Source organism: Castanea sativa, chromosome 6, assembly GCF_040712315.1.
Source record: "Castanea sativa cultivar Marrone di Chiusa Pesio chromosome 6, ASM4071231v1".
Lineage (NCBI taxonomy): Eukaryota > Viridiplantae > Streptophyta > Magnoliopsida > Fagales > Fagaceae > Castanea > Castanea sativa.
In genome coordinates, this window is record NC_134018.1 from 22,273,615 (window position 1) to 22,291,718 (window position 18,104).

Consider the following 18,104-nt stretch of genomic DNA (forward strand, 5'->3'; position numbering starts at 1 on the left):
TTAGGGATGATATGCTGTAATTCTTTCCTCCTGACTCTGTTGTATTTCAATTTCAATATGGAATGATATTTCTTCCAGTTCCCTATCAAAAAAATAAATAAAAAATGGTGTTTCTAAGGTTTTCTCTTAAAGACTCTTCTTACAATTTTTGTGGGTAATTGTGGTATACATAGTACGGGTAAATGAGGGGAAGAGACACACAAAATTCTAGATGTCAAAGCATCTCGCGATTTACTCCTAAGTTGGCTTACTTGCAAGTTACTCGTGAGGTTGCTTGTCATAACAAAATTTCAAATCTCCAGCATATATTTCTCACATGACCTTGTGTGGGTCTTGCAGTCTCAAACCAATCACGAAATCACTTCACTTGTGCAATTCTTCACCAATTGTAGACTAAACCCATGTATAATTAATTCCACAAAAAAAATACAGGTAAATGATTGAAATAATTACAATTAATTTGGCACGGAATGAAGCCAACAAAACAAAAATGAAAAAAAAAATTACAAATTAATAGATATTGCTAATCACTAATTGATAATTTCTATGTTTAAAAAAGAAAACTATTATGAACTTTTATTGCAATGTCTCAATTACATGAAGACATTGACAAGGTTTATGTTACATTTTGTGTTGATATTAGAAAGTAAAAAAAAAAAAAAAGGTTATAGCATGTTTGATAATTTAAAAAAAGAATTGAATATAATTGATTTAAAAAAAAAAAATAATTACAACATGCTACTAACTTTGCAGTTCGAACCATTTTTCCTCTAAATACTCAAATACTTTGTACATGAGGAGGTATCAATGCGGTTATAAGGCCTTTGACAATATAATTGGTATTTAAGTAATAACCACTAATAATAATATTATTATTTGTAATATCTCAAATATGTGGTTCGTATTCAATCCTTACTTCTCATTATCTATTTAATTCGTTTTTTTTTATTTAAAAAAAAACACGGTCTTTAAGTTCTCATAAAATTATCATATGGACTGAAAAATAAGGTTTTACAAGTTTCCACTAAATGAAATTACATCAATCAACTCAAATTCACAAATTTCGCAATATGAGAGACAGGAATGTGTGGTCACAAAACAATTCATGCACCTTGCTTGTTGACAAAACTTTTGAGTGGGACCCAATTAGTTACAAGTTATCCTCATTTCATATTGGATGTTGAATATGAAACTAACGGCACGAGCAGTGTCATTTGTCTGGGAAAGCTACTAAATATCTATATAATGCTTAATGCTTTTATACTTTTAAGTTTAACGCCTACCTATAATTATAAACGACTTTGCCGGTTTGGGCCATTATAAGTTGACTCCAATGTACTTTCTTGTAATCTCGTGCGGTGAATTTCTTTTGGTGTCTCCTCAAGGGAAAAATAATGATGTGTCCAATGTTCATTATTTATAACTTTAGTTTACAACTACAAAGGTTAGACTCTTTTGTAGTTGTACTCTGGTTATATAATGTATTATAAACTCAGTTTAAAATATTAATATTTCTATTTTTGTATATGTTCTAATAAGTATTACTGTTAATTAAAAAAAAATGATGTTTATCTCACATTGGTTGTGTGTGTCTAGTATCCGCTGTTTATAACCCCAGTCTACAACTATAAAGGTTAGACCCTTTTGTAGTTGTACTTTAATTATGCAATATTATCAACCCGGTTTAAAACACTAATATTACTATTTTTATGTTTATTCTAATAAGTATTATTGTTAACTCAAAAAAATAAACCCAGTCTACAATTACTTGTAGTTGTACTATAGTTATACAATGTATTATAAACCTGGTTTAAAACATTAATATTACTATTTTCGTGTATGTTTTAATAAGTGTTACAAAGGGATGTTTATCTCACATTAGTTGTGTGTCTCTAATGTCCGCTGTTTATAACCTTAGTCTACAACTACAAAGGTTAGACCATTTTGTAGTTGTACTCTGGTTATATAATGTATTATAAACTCGGTTTAAAATACTAGTATTACTATGTTCATGTGTGTTCTAATAAGTATTATTTTTAACTAAAAAAAATAGATGTTTATCTCACATTGGTTATGTGTCTCTAGTGTCCGCTGTTTATAATTCCAGTCTACAACTACAAAGGTTAGACCATTTTGTAGTTGTATTCTGGTTATGTAATGTATTATAAACCTGGTTTAAAACACTAATATTACTATTTTCGTGTGTGTTCTAATAAGTATTAATGTTAACTTAAAAATATAGATGTTTATCCCATATTGGTTATGTATGTCTAGTGTTCGCTATTTATAATCTCAGTCTACAACTACAAAGGTTAGACCCTTTTGTAGTTGTATTCTAGTTATGTAATGTATTATAAACTCGGTTTAAAACACTAATATTACTATTTTCATATGTATTCTAATAAGTATACTGTTAACTCATAAATATGGATGTTTATCCTACATTGGTTGTGTGTGTCTAGTGTCCGCTGTTTATAATCTCAGTCTACAACTACAAATGTTAGACCCTTTTGTAATTGTACTCTGGTTTTGTAATATATTATAAACCCGGTTTAAAACACTAATATTACTATTTTCGTGTGGTTTGATTTATATTCACTTTGCCTATACGTAATTTAAAACTTAAAACTTTGTCCTTTTGAGGTTACTTTCATTTAATATCTGTTATCCACATTTGTTAAAAAAGAGGGATAAATAAGTTTTTGTACTCCTATTTTATGTCTCTCTCCCCCTAAAATAAGAAAAAAAAAGCAAAAAAAGAAAAGAAAGAAGAAGATCAAAATGGGCTATTTTAAACCCAGGAATATGCATCTCTTAGAACATGGCTCAAATAAAAAAATTTCAAACTTAGAACACAAGAAGACCACCATAACCACCTTCATCATGAAAGCCAGCCTCCATGAACACCATCATAACCAAATCCCATCACCATCAATCTTCAGGACCACCATGCCGATCCACCACCAATCTCCATGGCAAAAGTTTCATCGGGTTCTCTTTCTCTCTTCATCTCACACACACCCAAATAGGAGCCAGGTCGAAAGTGTGTTTCTCCTCCATGTGCTCATCACCACTGCCACCAATGGCAGTGGCTTCCCTTTCCTTCCGATCTCTCTCCTTTTAAATCTCAGGCTCTCTCTCTCTCTCTCTCTCTCTCTCTCTCTCTCTCTCTCTCTCTCTCTTATATATGCTAACCCACACTCATGGCAGAGCCTCCTTGTCCGCCTTTCTTTGTTCAACATCGAACCTCTTTCCTTCTTCTCTACCAGCGTCATCAATGCCATCATAAAGCCTTGAAATCAATCAATGGGAAAAGCATGAATATTGAGACTGTGGTATATAGCTAGAGACTTGTCTTGCTCTGGTGGTGGTGCTAGTTGTGGTTATCATGATCCTTTGGAAGAATGCTTTTAGATAAAAGAAGAAGAAAGAGGAAGAAGAACCGCAATTTCTGAAGTGGGTTTTTGGTTTCTTCAACTGGGTTTGCCTCAAAACCTATCATTTCAGGGTGACAAATTCCCATACCCATGGTGGAACTTATTTTTTGTGTTGTGATATGTGTGTGTGTGTCTCTCTCTCTCTCTGTGATCTTGTGTTGTGTTATGTGTTTGTTGTAATATGTGGATTCTCTCCATAATCTGTGTGCATTTCATTTATTTGTACTCATTTTAATTTCAAACAATTTGATTTGTAGTTGTTTGGAATTTTATTTGTTACATTCATATACATTTATTTTTAATTTCAAACCCTAATTTTTCGATTCATTTTATGTTTGTTTTCGTCTAAATTTTTTTTTTAATAGTGATAACAAAGGTGGATAATAGAGACTAAACAGAAGTAACTTCAGGTGGGTAAAACGTTAAGTTTTAAACCATGAGTGGGCAAAGTGAAAATGGGCCAAACCATTTTTGTAGGTTTACTGTAATTTCCCCTAAGTTTTAAGTAAAAAGTTGATGTAGCAGTTTTTTATTGGATGGTTTAAAGTATGAATTTTACACCCATTAACGAGAATCATACCTGTCTTATGAAGTGACAAAATTACGTTGAGACTTGGGGGCTCGTGGCTTGGGGTGTGCAGCCAACCCACCAACCCGCCAAAACTGACCTGAGCCAACCCAACTCGCCTGATTGGGTTCTTTTTCGGGGTTGGTGGGTTAGGTTGGGTTATAAAAAAAAAAAAATAGTGGGTTGGGTTTGGTTCGGGTCATAACAACCACAAATCTGCCTAACCCGAGCTGACCCACCTATATATTTACAAATATATTATATAATTAATGATTTTTTTATTATTTAATTTTCCCCTATTTGGCTCTTCCTATATAAACCTCAATTACCTCACAAACCCTAATAGTCTTATTTCTCTCTCTGCCACCTCCCGCTCCTACTCTCCCACTCTACTCTTATTTGTTTATAACTGAGTTGAAATACTAGTTCATGTATATTTTTTTTATCAATTTAGTTGAATATATTTTGTTTATAACTAAGTTGGAATACTAGTTCATAAATATTTTATTTGTCAACTTAGGAGGCACAGGTGAGATATATTTTTTTCTGCTCAATTTAAGAATAATAGTAATAAAATAAAATAAAAACTGCCTAACCTGTGGGTTCAACCTGACGCAACCCGATCTATGTGGATAGGGTTAAACCCTTGTGATGGGCTGGAATTTTTTAACCCAAAATAGTGGGTTGGCTCATAAAATCCCATCAACTGACCCAACCTCACCCATGCACACTCTTACTTCTGGCCTCCAAAATTTTTTGTATAGTATTTAAAATTATTTTATAATGTATACTTAAAATTTTCAAATTTAAATTTATAAAAGTAACATTTGCCTCCCTCTTAAGGTTCCATATTGTGTTGCCAGCTTGTCCGCGGACTACCAACACCTTGACCTCCTTAATACTATCTGCAATGCTAGCTATAAAGTAGAGAGTAATGACTCTTGTTCATATTTCTTGTTTTTTTCTCTTGGGAATTAATTTTGAAAAATAAAATATTTATATTTGTATTATGGGTCATGTTAACAGGTGTCTTTAGGACATTTGTTAATAGATCATTTTAGAAAAAATTTAATACTAATTTCATTAGAAATATAAAAACTTGTATAAAGAATCAGCTGCTTTTTTCTTTTTCAATAAAAATTTTTTTGAAAATATTTCTTTAACTACTACCCTTAGGTCATTTGTTAAATTTTATACTCTCTAGCTAGCATTGCAGATAGTATTGAGGATGTCAAAGTGTTGGTAGTTCGTGGACAAGCTGGCAACACAATATGGAACCTTAAGAGGGAGGTGAATGTTACTTTTAAAATTTTAAATTAGAAAAAATTTAAGTATACATTATAAAAATAATTTTAAATACTATGCAAAATTTTTTGGAGAGGCCATGTGCAGTCTAAATGTAATTTTTTCACTTCAAAAGAAATATATGATTTTCATTAATGGGTGTAAAACTCATATTTTACACCATCTGATAAGAGATTATCATATTAACATTTTACTTGAAGAAATTAAATTCTATAAAGATATTGTGTAAAACTCAAGTTTTATCCATCCAATTCCAATGTCTCATATATTTATATAATATATTAAAAAATAAATACAACCACACTCAATCAATTCTAATACCCATTTAAAAATTCAACTTAATTGCGAGTTTATTAAGATATTATTATATGTGGTAAGATTAATCGAGTTTTAAGTAAAAAGATGATATGACAATCTCTTATTGAATGATGTAAAAAATAAGTTTTACACCTCATCCTTACCAAACTCAAACTCTTATTTAAAACTCAATGTATTCTAACACACCTAATATCATCACATCAATTTGTTACTTAAAACTTGAAATATTTATGTTTTAATAATATGACAATGTGACATGTCTTCATTAGAAAGTGTAAATCAAACGGTTTACACTAAGTTCTTTTTAAAATTTAATCTTATATTTTTTTTTGATAACCAATCTTTTATATATATATATATATATATATATATATATATATATATATATAATATTAGGGTTATTGAACTAGTCTTTGGTCCTCCTCATGGTACACGAATTCAACGCAAAGACACAAACATATATTATAGTCCTCATCCTTAAAACGGTTTCACATTATTAAACTTTCAAAAAAAAAAAAAAAAGAAGTTGACGTTACGTGCTACTTTTACTTCACCCACTATTTCTTGTTGGAATCATTACCCTTGCGTGGTAGCTTAAAGTAACGAAACACAAGCTTCATATATCAAAATTGCAGTAATAAAATTTTGTAAATCTTTTTGTTGTGTTTTTAAGAAGGTTGGGTAAAACATAAACAGCCACAATAAATTCTCAAACCTTGATTTGTGAAGAAGTAACTACAAAAAAGAGTGACAACCAATAAATTTTAGAACCTTTTGACAACACAACAACACACATAGCTGTGTCCCTGTCTCCGTCTCTATTTCTGATTACTTGAACGCAAGCATTATAAATCCATTATATATCTTAACCCCCACTACACCAAAACAACAACATCACATCAAGACATTAAAAACAAAAACAAACAAATAGTAATAGTAATACCACACCATTGGACAAAAACGCGTGGCGAAAATTGACAGGGTGGGAAACCTGTTGCGCAACTTTGACAAATTAAAAATGGGCGACACAAACTTGAGGCGCAAAACCATAAATACCATATAAAAATAAAAAGATAAAAAACATTAAAAATATATAATACTACTAGTAGGCACTAGTAGAGTAGTAGAGTATTAAAGTAGTATTTATAGTAATTATTATCGGACGGTGGAGAGGTCCACGTGACGTGACGACAACCCGAATCCCGACATGAACCTCGTCAACACGGAATTACTCTCGTGGGACCCTCCTGCGTCTGATTCGGTCTCTTAAATAACGAGCGGTTTCGCCGTCGGTGCCGCCTCTATTAATAAAGGGACACAACAAAATATTCCCATATGATATATATATATACGACCCAACCAGAATTAATATTAAATTTAAAAATATATATATATAATAAAAAAGGATAAAATTTTAACTAAAATTTTAAATATAATCATCATAAAACGGACGTGATAATAAATAAAAAATAAAAATAAAATAAAATAGTCGGACCCATAGAGAACAGAGGTAAATATGAAGCGTTTGATGTGTGTGCATCGAGATTTGTGGCGAAGAGGACAAACAAGTACGTGAATCACGAGAAAAAGAGGTGGGGTGTCAGTGAAGTGATCGCACAGTCAAAGACACAGAGAGCCCCCCATCCCATGCTTCTCATCATGAAGCCGCTCCGTTTTCACAGCTTTTCACAGCACGATACCCTCCCTCCCTGTGTAATATTATTATAATAATAATAATAATAATACTCATCCACTCAGTGCGATATCCGTACAGAATAATGGGACCCACTGGTAACGCTGACGCAAGCTTCTGAAGAGAGAGAAAAAGTTTTTTTCTAATTATGCGCCCAGTTTGGTGGCAGCAGTAATTGTAACAGTAGAGCTAGGGTCCTGGCCGCAGCAATTGTAACAGTAGTATGCATACAAACCAATCCGTTTTTAGTCTAAAAGTTCACACCTTTTTTACTTTACTAGTTTTTGTGATTGATTTTTCTAACTTAGATCAGAGACCGTTTTTCAAATCCCCCCACATACGGGTGGGTACACAAGACAGGTCCAATAACCATTAACCAAGATCCTATCTTCATTATTATTGTTACTTTTTTTTCATGTGTATGGGATTCTCTTCAAAAGAAAGCACAAAGTATAGTGTATTATATTCAATTTTTTTTTTTTATAGGAAAAAAGGATGCTTGACAAAAAACCCAACAGGAACTGGTTTTTGCTGCTCCTCCAAAGAAAATCAATCAATCAAACAAAACCCATCCACTAAAGGACCAAAAATGCCGGCGATATATCCGTTGGATCTAAAACTTAAGAAAAATGAAAAATAAATATAAACTTTTTAACTAGGTTTGGCTAAAAAAAAATTATTATTAAGAAATGTTTGGATTCGGTTCTTTTAGAAGCTGGGGAAAAAACAAAAAACAGTGACTAGACCTCAAGTAGTTTAAGCGCGGCGCTTAATGATACGAATTTCGGCTGTCTTGTTTTGGTCAAGGATTACCATCCAAAATTCTTTTAACTAATATCATCCAATCCCTCCAAAAAGATAGAACTAAAAATTATGAGTAATAAATACCCGTAAAGAGAAAAGACCATGCTGATCTCTATCCCAAATTGTGGAGTACGTACGTACGTAGGATTCAGAGATCCAAAACAAGCTAAGGCCTAAGGGATGACAAAATGAACGAAGACTGATTTTCAATTAAGGATTTTTTAACATTATAATTAAAATACCAACAGTAACAATTAAAAATGCTAGTAGAAACAACAATAAGAAAACCCACGATGGGTTTTTCTCGATCGGTTGCAAAAATATGGGCGAGATCTTCATCTTGGTCATATCTATGTACATCATATATCATCAGCGATTCCGTACAGCACGTCAGCTAGATTTCTCTAAAAACAAAAAACATAACTCTTTTTCTTTTTTGAGTTTTTTCTCTATTACTTTCAATTGCAAAGCCAAAAAACGGCTGGCTGGGGTGGGGACTAATAGTGAAGCTAAGACGATCTGAAAGAAAGGCAACTCGGGATCTTCACCGGTGGAGAAGAAAATTCGGCGAGATCATCAGGCAACCTCCGGCGGAGGAGGGTTGTTGAGATCTATATCCAGGAACCTTCGAGTATGATCAAAATCAACGACGGAGGACGAATCTGAGTCGCTGTGGGTCGCACTCCCACCCCCACCAACGAACCTGCACAGCTCGCTGTGGTTCTCGCTAATGTTCGCGAACGCGTTGAAGAAGAAAACGGGACGCGCCGCCGCGATAGGGAACTGAGAGGCGGCTGAAGAGGCCACGCCGAGGGTGAGGTTGAGTGGCGGAGGCGGCGGGGAAGAGGAGTCGACGGTGCTGCACTGGCTAGGGCTATGGGTGGAGGAGTTGTTTGGGGAAGCGTTAGGGAAGTTGGTTTTGGCCTTGGCACCGCGGAACTCGCGAGCTGCGGCGTCGTAGGCACGCGCCGCCTCTTCTGCCGTGTCGAAAGTGCCCAGCCACACTCGGGTCTTCTTCCCCGGGTCGCGGATCTCAGCTGCGTAGCGACCCCACGGACGCTTCCTCACGCCTCTGTATCGGATCTCCTTGGAATTCGGGTCCGGGTTGACGGAGCCGGGTCTGTCTCTGGGAGCCATTTGGGTTTGTAAAAGTTTTGGAGATTTTGGGTTTGTTTGGAACAAGAACCGAAAGAGTCAGACACGGTGTTTGAGGAAAGGAAGGAAGTGAGGGTGTGGGTTTTTATAGAGGCAGGTTAGAGAGAGAGAGAGAGAGAGAGTGTGTATGTGTGTTTAAAAGCTACGCTCCTTTTGGGCGATTGTTGTGTACAGAGTAAGCAGGATGTGGCTTCTGAAGCACGAACCAGTTGGGTTAGATTCTGCTGACCATTCACATTACGCCATGTTGATGTTTCTTTTCATACCTCTTCTCTTCATTCCTATTGTTCCCTTAAACTAATCCAATTGCATCATCATCATCATTATTATTATTATTATTATTATTGTTTTTTGTTTTAGGTTCATTTCGTTCAGTTCTTTTTTCACCTAAAAATTTAATTAAATACACATTTTAAAGATAAGATTGTACTTTTATTAGTCTTTTATGCAATAAACAAAGTAAATTAAATTAAGTAAGGAAAATAAGTTCATTTGAAAACATTCATGTGTTACACAAATCCTAAGAATGGACTAATAAAAAAAAAAGTGAGACTCAAATTACAGCTAACAAACCTTTATTTTGAAAATAACTTCATTCCAAACTAAGGGGCATTCAGTGCATATATATATATATATAAAATAAAAAAAAGTCGGTCAATCATCTAGTTACAATGCAATCCAAATCACACTTAAATTGCCATTTGACAACATTAGGAGTTTCGCCCACCCACATTTGCATATTGTCAATATATTAAGAAACATGTCTTGCCTTTTTCTTCTTTTATTTTATTTATATTTTAGAAACATTTCCATCTTTTTTTAATTTAGAAACAGAAGATAACATGCCATTTTAAATTGTTGGATTGATCTTTCCGTTATTCTTTCAAATGGTTGGTTGACAACTTGACATACATGGTTTATTTATCCAAAAATTATACTTTCTATTGGGTACATACTTACCCCAAAAAAGTATAAAATTTGTATAAATGAAAAGTATACACTTTTTAACCCATAAAAATAGAGCTAAAAGTATATAATGATGTATTTAATGGTCTATTGGCCAATTAGTGTGTCCGTAATAATCATCTCCTATACCCTCTCTCTCAAAAAAAAAAAAAAAAAACTCCTATACTTGTTTTATAGAACAAACCTCTCACAATATGTGGATCTAAAAACTCGAGATATTCATATATTCTATTCATGTAACTTGAACTTAAAAAAAATTATGATCTATATTCAACAATCTATGGATTTCATCTCAATTTATTTCACACATTTTTTATGTGAATTATTTCACACATTGATGATATAGCATCGTAACAAATTCATAATCTTAGCAAATTCCCATGCCTCATAAAACAATAAAAGAAGAAAAATACATTGGGATTCGATGGTTCATTGTGATGCCCAAATTTAATTGATTGTGTGATGCGTGTGGGTGTGTGATGAGTCTCAGATCGGGTATTCATTGGGTAGATCTGGGTTTTATTAACAACTATAAGGAGCCTCAATTATGACTAGTCATTTTAAGGTATAACATAGATATGGCTAGCGCTTTTTCCTGGGTCGTTACATATGGTATCAAAGGCGGCTTAGTAATCTCGTGTAGGCTCAGAGACACTATCCCACGAAATGGGCCCTAATGAGGACGTTGGGGATTTAAGTGGGGGAAATTATGATGCCCCGATTTGATTAATTGTGTGATTTGTGTGGGTGTGTAATGAGTCCCACGTCGGGTATTTATTGAGTAGATTAGAGTTTTATTAACAATTACAAGGAGTCTCAATTGTGACTAGTCATTTTAAGGTATAATGCATATGTGGTTAGCCATTTTCCTTAAATCGTTATAGTCATGTTTAATGCATGCATTTTATTCATGTAAGTATAATTTGGCGGAATGATTTTTTTTTCTTCTGTTCAGCATATCCTTTTGCAATTTAGACACGGAATTGCATGCACTTTGTGTCTTCCATATGCAGTTCACATCCACTAGGATTCCTTATATATATTTCTATGGATACCATTCTATCGTTCCAATTTAGATACATCTCATGTATAATTTAATTCCTTAGTGATTTTTTTGTTTTTCTTGTTTTGAGAAATAATTCCCCAGTGAATTACATTGTATAAAATTCTACAGAAAATTTCAAAATAATCAAATGTTAACTTATAATAAAATGTATTTGATAAGCTTGAGCTGCAAAGCCTAAAAGTAAATCTTATCTTTTACTTGATTCTCAAAAAAAAAAAAAAAATCTTATCTTTTACTTAAAAGAAAAATTTTAATTACTATTTTGGTCATCTCATGTTTCAAAATAGTTCATAACTTTATAAATTTCATTTTAGTCAATAACATTTGTTCCTTTTTGTTCTCACACCAAAATCATCACTGTTGTTAAGTCGTCGATGAAAAAGTCAAATGTGACAAATGGAAAGATTAAAATAATATGTTTATGTTGATTGGATGCCATGTGAGTTTTTTTTTTGTTTAATAAAAGGAAAAATATGCTCCTAGATGACTAATATACGAACGTGCAAGGGTCAAATTTGTTTATGGAAATGGATTGGGGCTTGCTTTGAGTTAAGTTAATGATAGTGAAGTCATAAACTTGAAACTCTCTAAAGGGTAGAGAGTTATGGCTCACAAAAAGGACCAACAGTCGCATAATGGCTCTATCACTTGGGTCGACCCTTAGGCAATGCCACTTAGGCCCCAATATAAAAATGCCCCTAAATTTTTTTAATTAATAGCGACTATGGTGTGCTGCTGCTAATCATGATGTTTTTTAGAATTATCTTAGAAACAAGACTAAGTGAATTAGTCGTATTATTAATTATGGAGTAATATACACACAACAAGAAGCCACAACAATTTCATAATATTTCCAAATTAGAATGTCATATTATTAAAAAAATATAAATTAATTAGAGATTATGGTAGACTAATATGTGAGTTGGCATATTAAATTAAAAATCTTGTAAAATTATTATGATATTTTGTTGTGTCCATGCTCCAGAACATTACCCTTAATTAAAAATTACTAAATGTTAGCAAAATTTAAATATGTTAACAAAATCTGAATATGAAAAATTTGTGCTAAGTTGTAAATAGCCTAAATATAAAACAGAACAAGTTGAAAACTCAAGAGTGGGGAGCCAAATCCAACCCAATCTCTAATCTGAAATCTAATCTGAACTCCATAAAGACAGCCTTACACGTACACGTGCAGCAAAAGCGTGTTTGTGTGCCCCCAACTTCAAAGCCTGTCTGTCAGAGAGAACCACATGAAGAAGAGCGTGGAGATCACGCTCAGCAACAACAACAACAACAACAACAACAACAAAAACAAAAGCAACAACAACTAGTACTACACTACTACTACAATAACAACAACGTATTCAATGTGAGCCACGTAAATATTCGGCTCAGTCAACGAGGCCTTTGACTACTCTGTCTCACACATACAAAAATATAGCCCCGCCGCGCGCGTGGTGGGACCCCATGAATAATTAATGACACGTGGCACGTGATTTTGAAGCCACGCGGCGAGTATTAGACCAAAGGACGGCGGGTAGTATTTAACGGATATTTTGAGACGGCGCTATTTTTCCGTTACTTTTTTTGTTGTTGATAACCGTTATCTTTTTGTTTTGGGTACACATAAACGGAAACTTTTGGTGACGTCAGTGTTACCTTTTTTATATTAAATATATATTTTTTTAAAGTTGGGGTTCAAGTTCAAGTTCAACCCGACATTTTTGTCGGTATGCTCCGCCTCCTCGCCGCGTGAGAAGGAGGGACTAGCGTGTAAAAATTGTAAAAAAATTTTGCTTGTCAAAAATCTTTTCGTAAAGGTCCTGTTGGTATTACTTTATTTACATAAACTAAAATGCCATAACGATTTTATACAAACGAGTTGTCAACTTATTACTGGTTAAAATAAAATAAAGAATAAAAATATTATGCTGAATTGATGAGGATGTGTATGAGATTCACTTATTTTATTAAAATTGAAAATATTAACTGAAATAATATAGTGAGATTCATGAATAATATCAAAAAGTGTAGTAAGACTTATAAATAGTGACAAAATAAATTGTCAAATTTCAACATGACAAACGCACCAAAAAAAAATAAAAGTTTTGTGAAGATTTTGTGACATTTTGTTACATGCGATTTCTATTATTTACCTTTTGTTACGGGTGGGGGATCAGACGGTTGGAAGCGTTTTAATCAAGTATTGTTTGATGTAGACACGTGTTAGTTGGAGACACGGAGAAAAGTAAGAAGAGATAGCCGCCCTACCAAGAAAGGAAAAGAAAGCTACCCCCACGGAAAACACAATCCTTTAAATGTGAACAAATTAATTGACCCAATCACGAAGACCCAAGTCAATTACAAAGCCATTCCACGTTCTCGGAACCACTTTATTATTGCTGATTCGATCAACAATCAATTTAATTTAAATATAAAATATTACCAAATAAAAAAGTACTAGGAAAGAGCATCACTACTCAATAGCTCAATCTTAAAACCATTAATAAATTCATAAACCATAACAATTACAATTTTTTTTAAAATTTTTGAGAAACAACAATTACAAAATTATTTACCGAAAAATCGATGGCTTTTTTCTGGTTTGAATGTTCTTTCTTTTTTAATTAATATACTCAATAATAATCTCTAAAAGCTCAGCTGTTTGGCATAACTTCACCGGAATTTAATACTTTTTCGGTGAGAGCGAGGTTTGAAATTTGAATGTAGTAAAATTAATAGAAATTTTACCCCAAAAAATTAATTGAAAGGTGCCAAATTAATGAGTTGTCATATTTAATTAATGTAGGCATTTAGCCTATTTGCGCTAGCCACCAGTAACATTTTAGGATTTATAACATACGTTTTTTTTAAAGAGAGTTTTACTCTATGAGGTTCGCTTTTAATGATAACTCTTTATCATCATACCAAGACAACAATCAGTTTTTGATGTAGGCGGAGATTGAATCCCAGATCTCTTATACAACCATCAGAGATTTTAATAGTTGATATGTTTCAAGCTTGCCCAACTTGTTTAGGCCAATGAACATTATGTTGCAGTGGATCTATGAGTTTTGCATGGATACAAATACATTATGTTAAAAGAGCTGTATACCATCGTGCACTCTTGGTGCGGTGGTCACTCTACAAGTATAAGTGCTTGTGGGGTGTAGGGGGTCAGGGCCGGAGTTCAAGTCTCCAAAAGGGAGCTTCACACATATATACACTTAGATTAGGCTAGAGTCAAAATTCTATCTTGTATATAAAAAAAAAAACTGTATTATTATTATTCAATTGTTATCGTATAAGAGATTTGAGGTTTGATAAGCATTTATATGAAAAAGAAATAACAATTGGTATCTTAATCTAATGATAAAAAGTAATAATCGGAAGCGGATAGCATATGTTAAAACTCTTTAAAACGAAAAATTTACTTACCTTATTTTTATTTTCTTGCTAAATATTTTTTTAGATTAATTTTTATAAATTCTATCCACTCTATTAAAGGAATCCCCTTTAAGCCTTTTATTTTTTATTTTATTTTTATAAATAGATAAATATTGTGGGGACCTGAGGACCGAAAATAGGAAGCACCGTTGTAGCCTTCAATTGTTCCTCTAGAATGAGCATCCATGGGCCGAGGAGTGAGGTGGTCCGATGATAGAATGGGAATTGGCGGAGCATCCTTAGGGGATATAATGAGTGCAGGTGAGTGCCTCAGGGGTTGAATGAGATCTTTGTGGGAAGTTTCTTGTAAAAGTCTCATCTGTTTCTTTGCATTAAATGGTTGACAATAACTTTATCAGTTGTATTAATGAGGAAGTGACCTGAACAGTGAATCCACAACTCAGTAGCTCCTTCCACCACCTTCACTAAAAGTCTAATGGGACAAATGTCCTAAGGAGATTTGAGAAAATTAAAGATGGAGGGCTAGGATGCAAGATGTCGTGGAATATATATAGGAAAGAGACTCTCAGATAAAAGGTATCCAACGAGAATTGAAAAAGGGAGATCACAGATAGAACAATAGCTAAGAGAGAGTGAACAGTACTTGTAACAATCAAGAACATTGTCCTTGGACAAGCTTGTAAAAATCCATTCATATATTCAAACCTTAAGCCTCTGGTCTTTCTTTCTCAATCTGTGTTTTCGGGCGAAACTCAAACTTGTTTATTCTACTCTCTATACAAATATCTATTAGGAATTCCAATCTCATTATTTTCAGTGGGTCTGGGCCACAAAGATTTCGTGCCCCTACAAATACAATAATGAGGGAGATTTGAACAATAAAGGTTTTGATTGAAAAAAAAAAAAAATCCAAAAAGAAGCAGTTTGTGTGAAAATTAAGGTAGGTGTATTAATTTTCTAATTGGTATATGCACACACCAAGGGGGTAAAGAAGGCAAATCCTGGAACAAAAAAATGTTTGTAGAGGTATGTCTTGGTCACCACCAATTAGCTTACCAGTAGATTGAAGCTTTAGCTGGTTAGTCCCACACATTAGACAATATTAACATCATCGAAATCCACTCAGATTTGGTTTGGCTTCCGTATTCATAGTCAATTGGACCCCCACTTTTTATTGCTAGAATCCAATGAACTCTATTAGAGGTGAATGAATGAAAAACATATTAGTTTATATAATATATCATATAACATTAAAAGGATTCTAAAAAATAAAAATTAAAACCAAAAAAATATAGTATATTTTAATTATCTTATTTCTCTTAAGTAATATTTTTAATTCTATGGTGCGATAGACTGTAGATGATCAATTTTATAATTTTATTTATATTCAATTATTCATGGAGGAATGGTGGAGATTAAAATACAAAAAAAAAAATTTTGGTTACGTATCTAAAAAAAAATTGGTTATGATTATAATTTGTCCATTATATCATTAAAAAACGTATAGATATAAAAGAATTTTCACTGATAATATTTTATTATTAAATAATAAATACAAGACAATTAGTCCGATTTCTTAGTCCAAGTGGTACTTAGTGCATAGGGTTCATGTGGGTGAGGGAGGTGTCGAGTTGCATGGGCAGCATCTAACCATTAAAAAAGAAAAAGACATTTAGATATAATATTATATTCAGGAGAAAATGGACATTTACCTCTTTTGCCAAAACTTTTCAGCAAAATGCCCTATATTTGAAACTAATTAGGGAATGCTTTTGTTTTGAAATCCGATTTTCTAAAAATCAAGTTATAGCAAATTGAAAAATTAAAAAAAAAAATTTATAGAACTCAAGTTCCATGAACTTGAGTTCCATGTAAAGTACTCAAGTACCATGTGAAGTACTTGAGTTCCTTGTAAAAATTCAAGTGGAACTCGAGTTCCAATTTTTTTTTTTCCTAAGTCCACATTCGCTATAATTCGATATTCCAAAAATCGAGTTTTACATTTGGAACTTGATTTTTAGAAAATCAAGTTTCAAAACAGGGACATTTCCCTAATTAATTTCAGACATGAGGCATTTTGCTAGAAAATTTGTGAGAAAGGGATAAAAACCCATTTTGGCCCTTATATTCCTAATAATACGATTTTAATTAATGAATTGACTGATTGTAATTGTGTTAGGCAAGTTTGAAACTATACCTACTCTCTCTCTCTCTCTCTCTCTCTCTCTCTCTCTCTCTCTCTCTCTCTCTCTATATATATATATATATATATATATATATATATCTCAATGGCTACCCACATAACTTACTTAAATCTAGTTAAACATTATAATTAGGTAACATTACAAAAACTTTGAACAAGATCTCAAAAAGTCCCAAATCTATATTTGACATGAAAAGTGTTGCTTAATGGTTATAGTGACAAATTACAATTGGGGAAGTTATGCACGTAGAGAATTGCTGTGACGAGGAAGATAGAAAATTAACGAAGATAATGATGTTCATTTTGTTGGTTAATCACTTTTGGAATGAACCTTTTGGTATCATCATTAAATTAAACTTGTGTGCTATATCCATCATTTAATTGTCAATCCTTTAGGCTTGGATTAATCCCCCAACAAGTTCATCAAAAATATATCCATAACAATAAATGCTAAAAGCAAAAGTAGAAAAAGCGGAAAACAAATCTGAAGTAACTTTGCTGACATGGGGCACCTTCTTTTTGCTGACATGGGGCACCTACTTTTTCAAACCTTTCAAAGAACCCATTAATGTGGTTTCCATTTAATTTAATTTGTAAAATCTTATGTAGATAAAAGATACGAGATTTTCAATTCTACTTATAACAAAAATTAATTAATGCCTTAATTTAATATAAGAATTGATAGAGAATAAAAGTAAGTCATCGTTTAGGAAAATCATCTAAAGAAATAGGATGATCGTTAAAAGGATTGTCTACACAAGGTCATTGCCTACAATGTTCAACACTAGTAAATGTAATATCTAGGATTGTTTCAAAGGTTATAGCGAATAGGCTAAAATTTATTTTGCCTATAAGTAATATCTGATAATCAAAGTGTCTTTGTGCCTGGAAAGCAAATCACTAATAATACATCTGTAGCTTTTGAGATTCTACACAGGATGCGAAATAAAAGAACTGGAAAAAATGGGGTTTGTGTATCTCATCTCCTCTTTGCAGACGACTGCTTGTTATTCTGTTAAGCATCAGTGGAGGAGTGTCATCGACTCCTAGACATATTGGGTAGATATGAGGCTGCCTCAGGTCAAGCAATTAATAGACAGAAGACATCTCTATTTTTTAGTAGAAATACTAAACCAAAGGTGAAAGATGCAATAAAGAATTTGTTGGGTGCAAGGATT

At 33.0% G+C, this 18,104-nt stretch overlaps 1 protein-coding gene across 1 annotated transcript; it reads right to left on the reverse strand.

The window, feature by feature from the left end:
- Positions 1-8,328: 8,328 nt before the first annotated feature.
- On the reverse strand, positions 8,329-9,342 carry LOC142638205 (ethylene-responsive transcription factor 4). The gene has a single exon (XM_075812222.1). It carries the CDS (start codon positions 9,260-9,262, stop codon positions 8,702-8,704), a length of 561 nt encoding a protein of 186 aa, XP_075668337.1. The 5' UTR covers positions 9,263-9,342; the 3' UTR covers positions 8,329-8,701.
- Between the last annotated feature and the right edge of the window lie 8,762 nt (positions 9,343-18,104).

Bases quoted from the DNA above. Each gene is read 5' to 3' on its own strand.
- LOC142638205 (XM_075812222.1), bottom strand. From the start codon at position 9,262: ATGGCTCCCAGAGACAGACCCGGCTCCGTCAACCCGGACCCGAATTCC.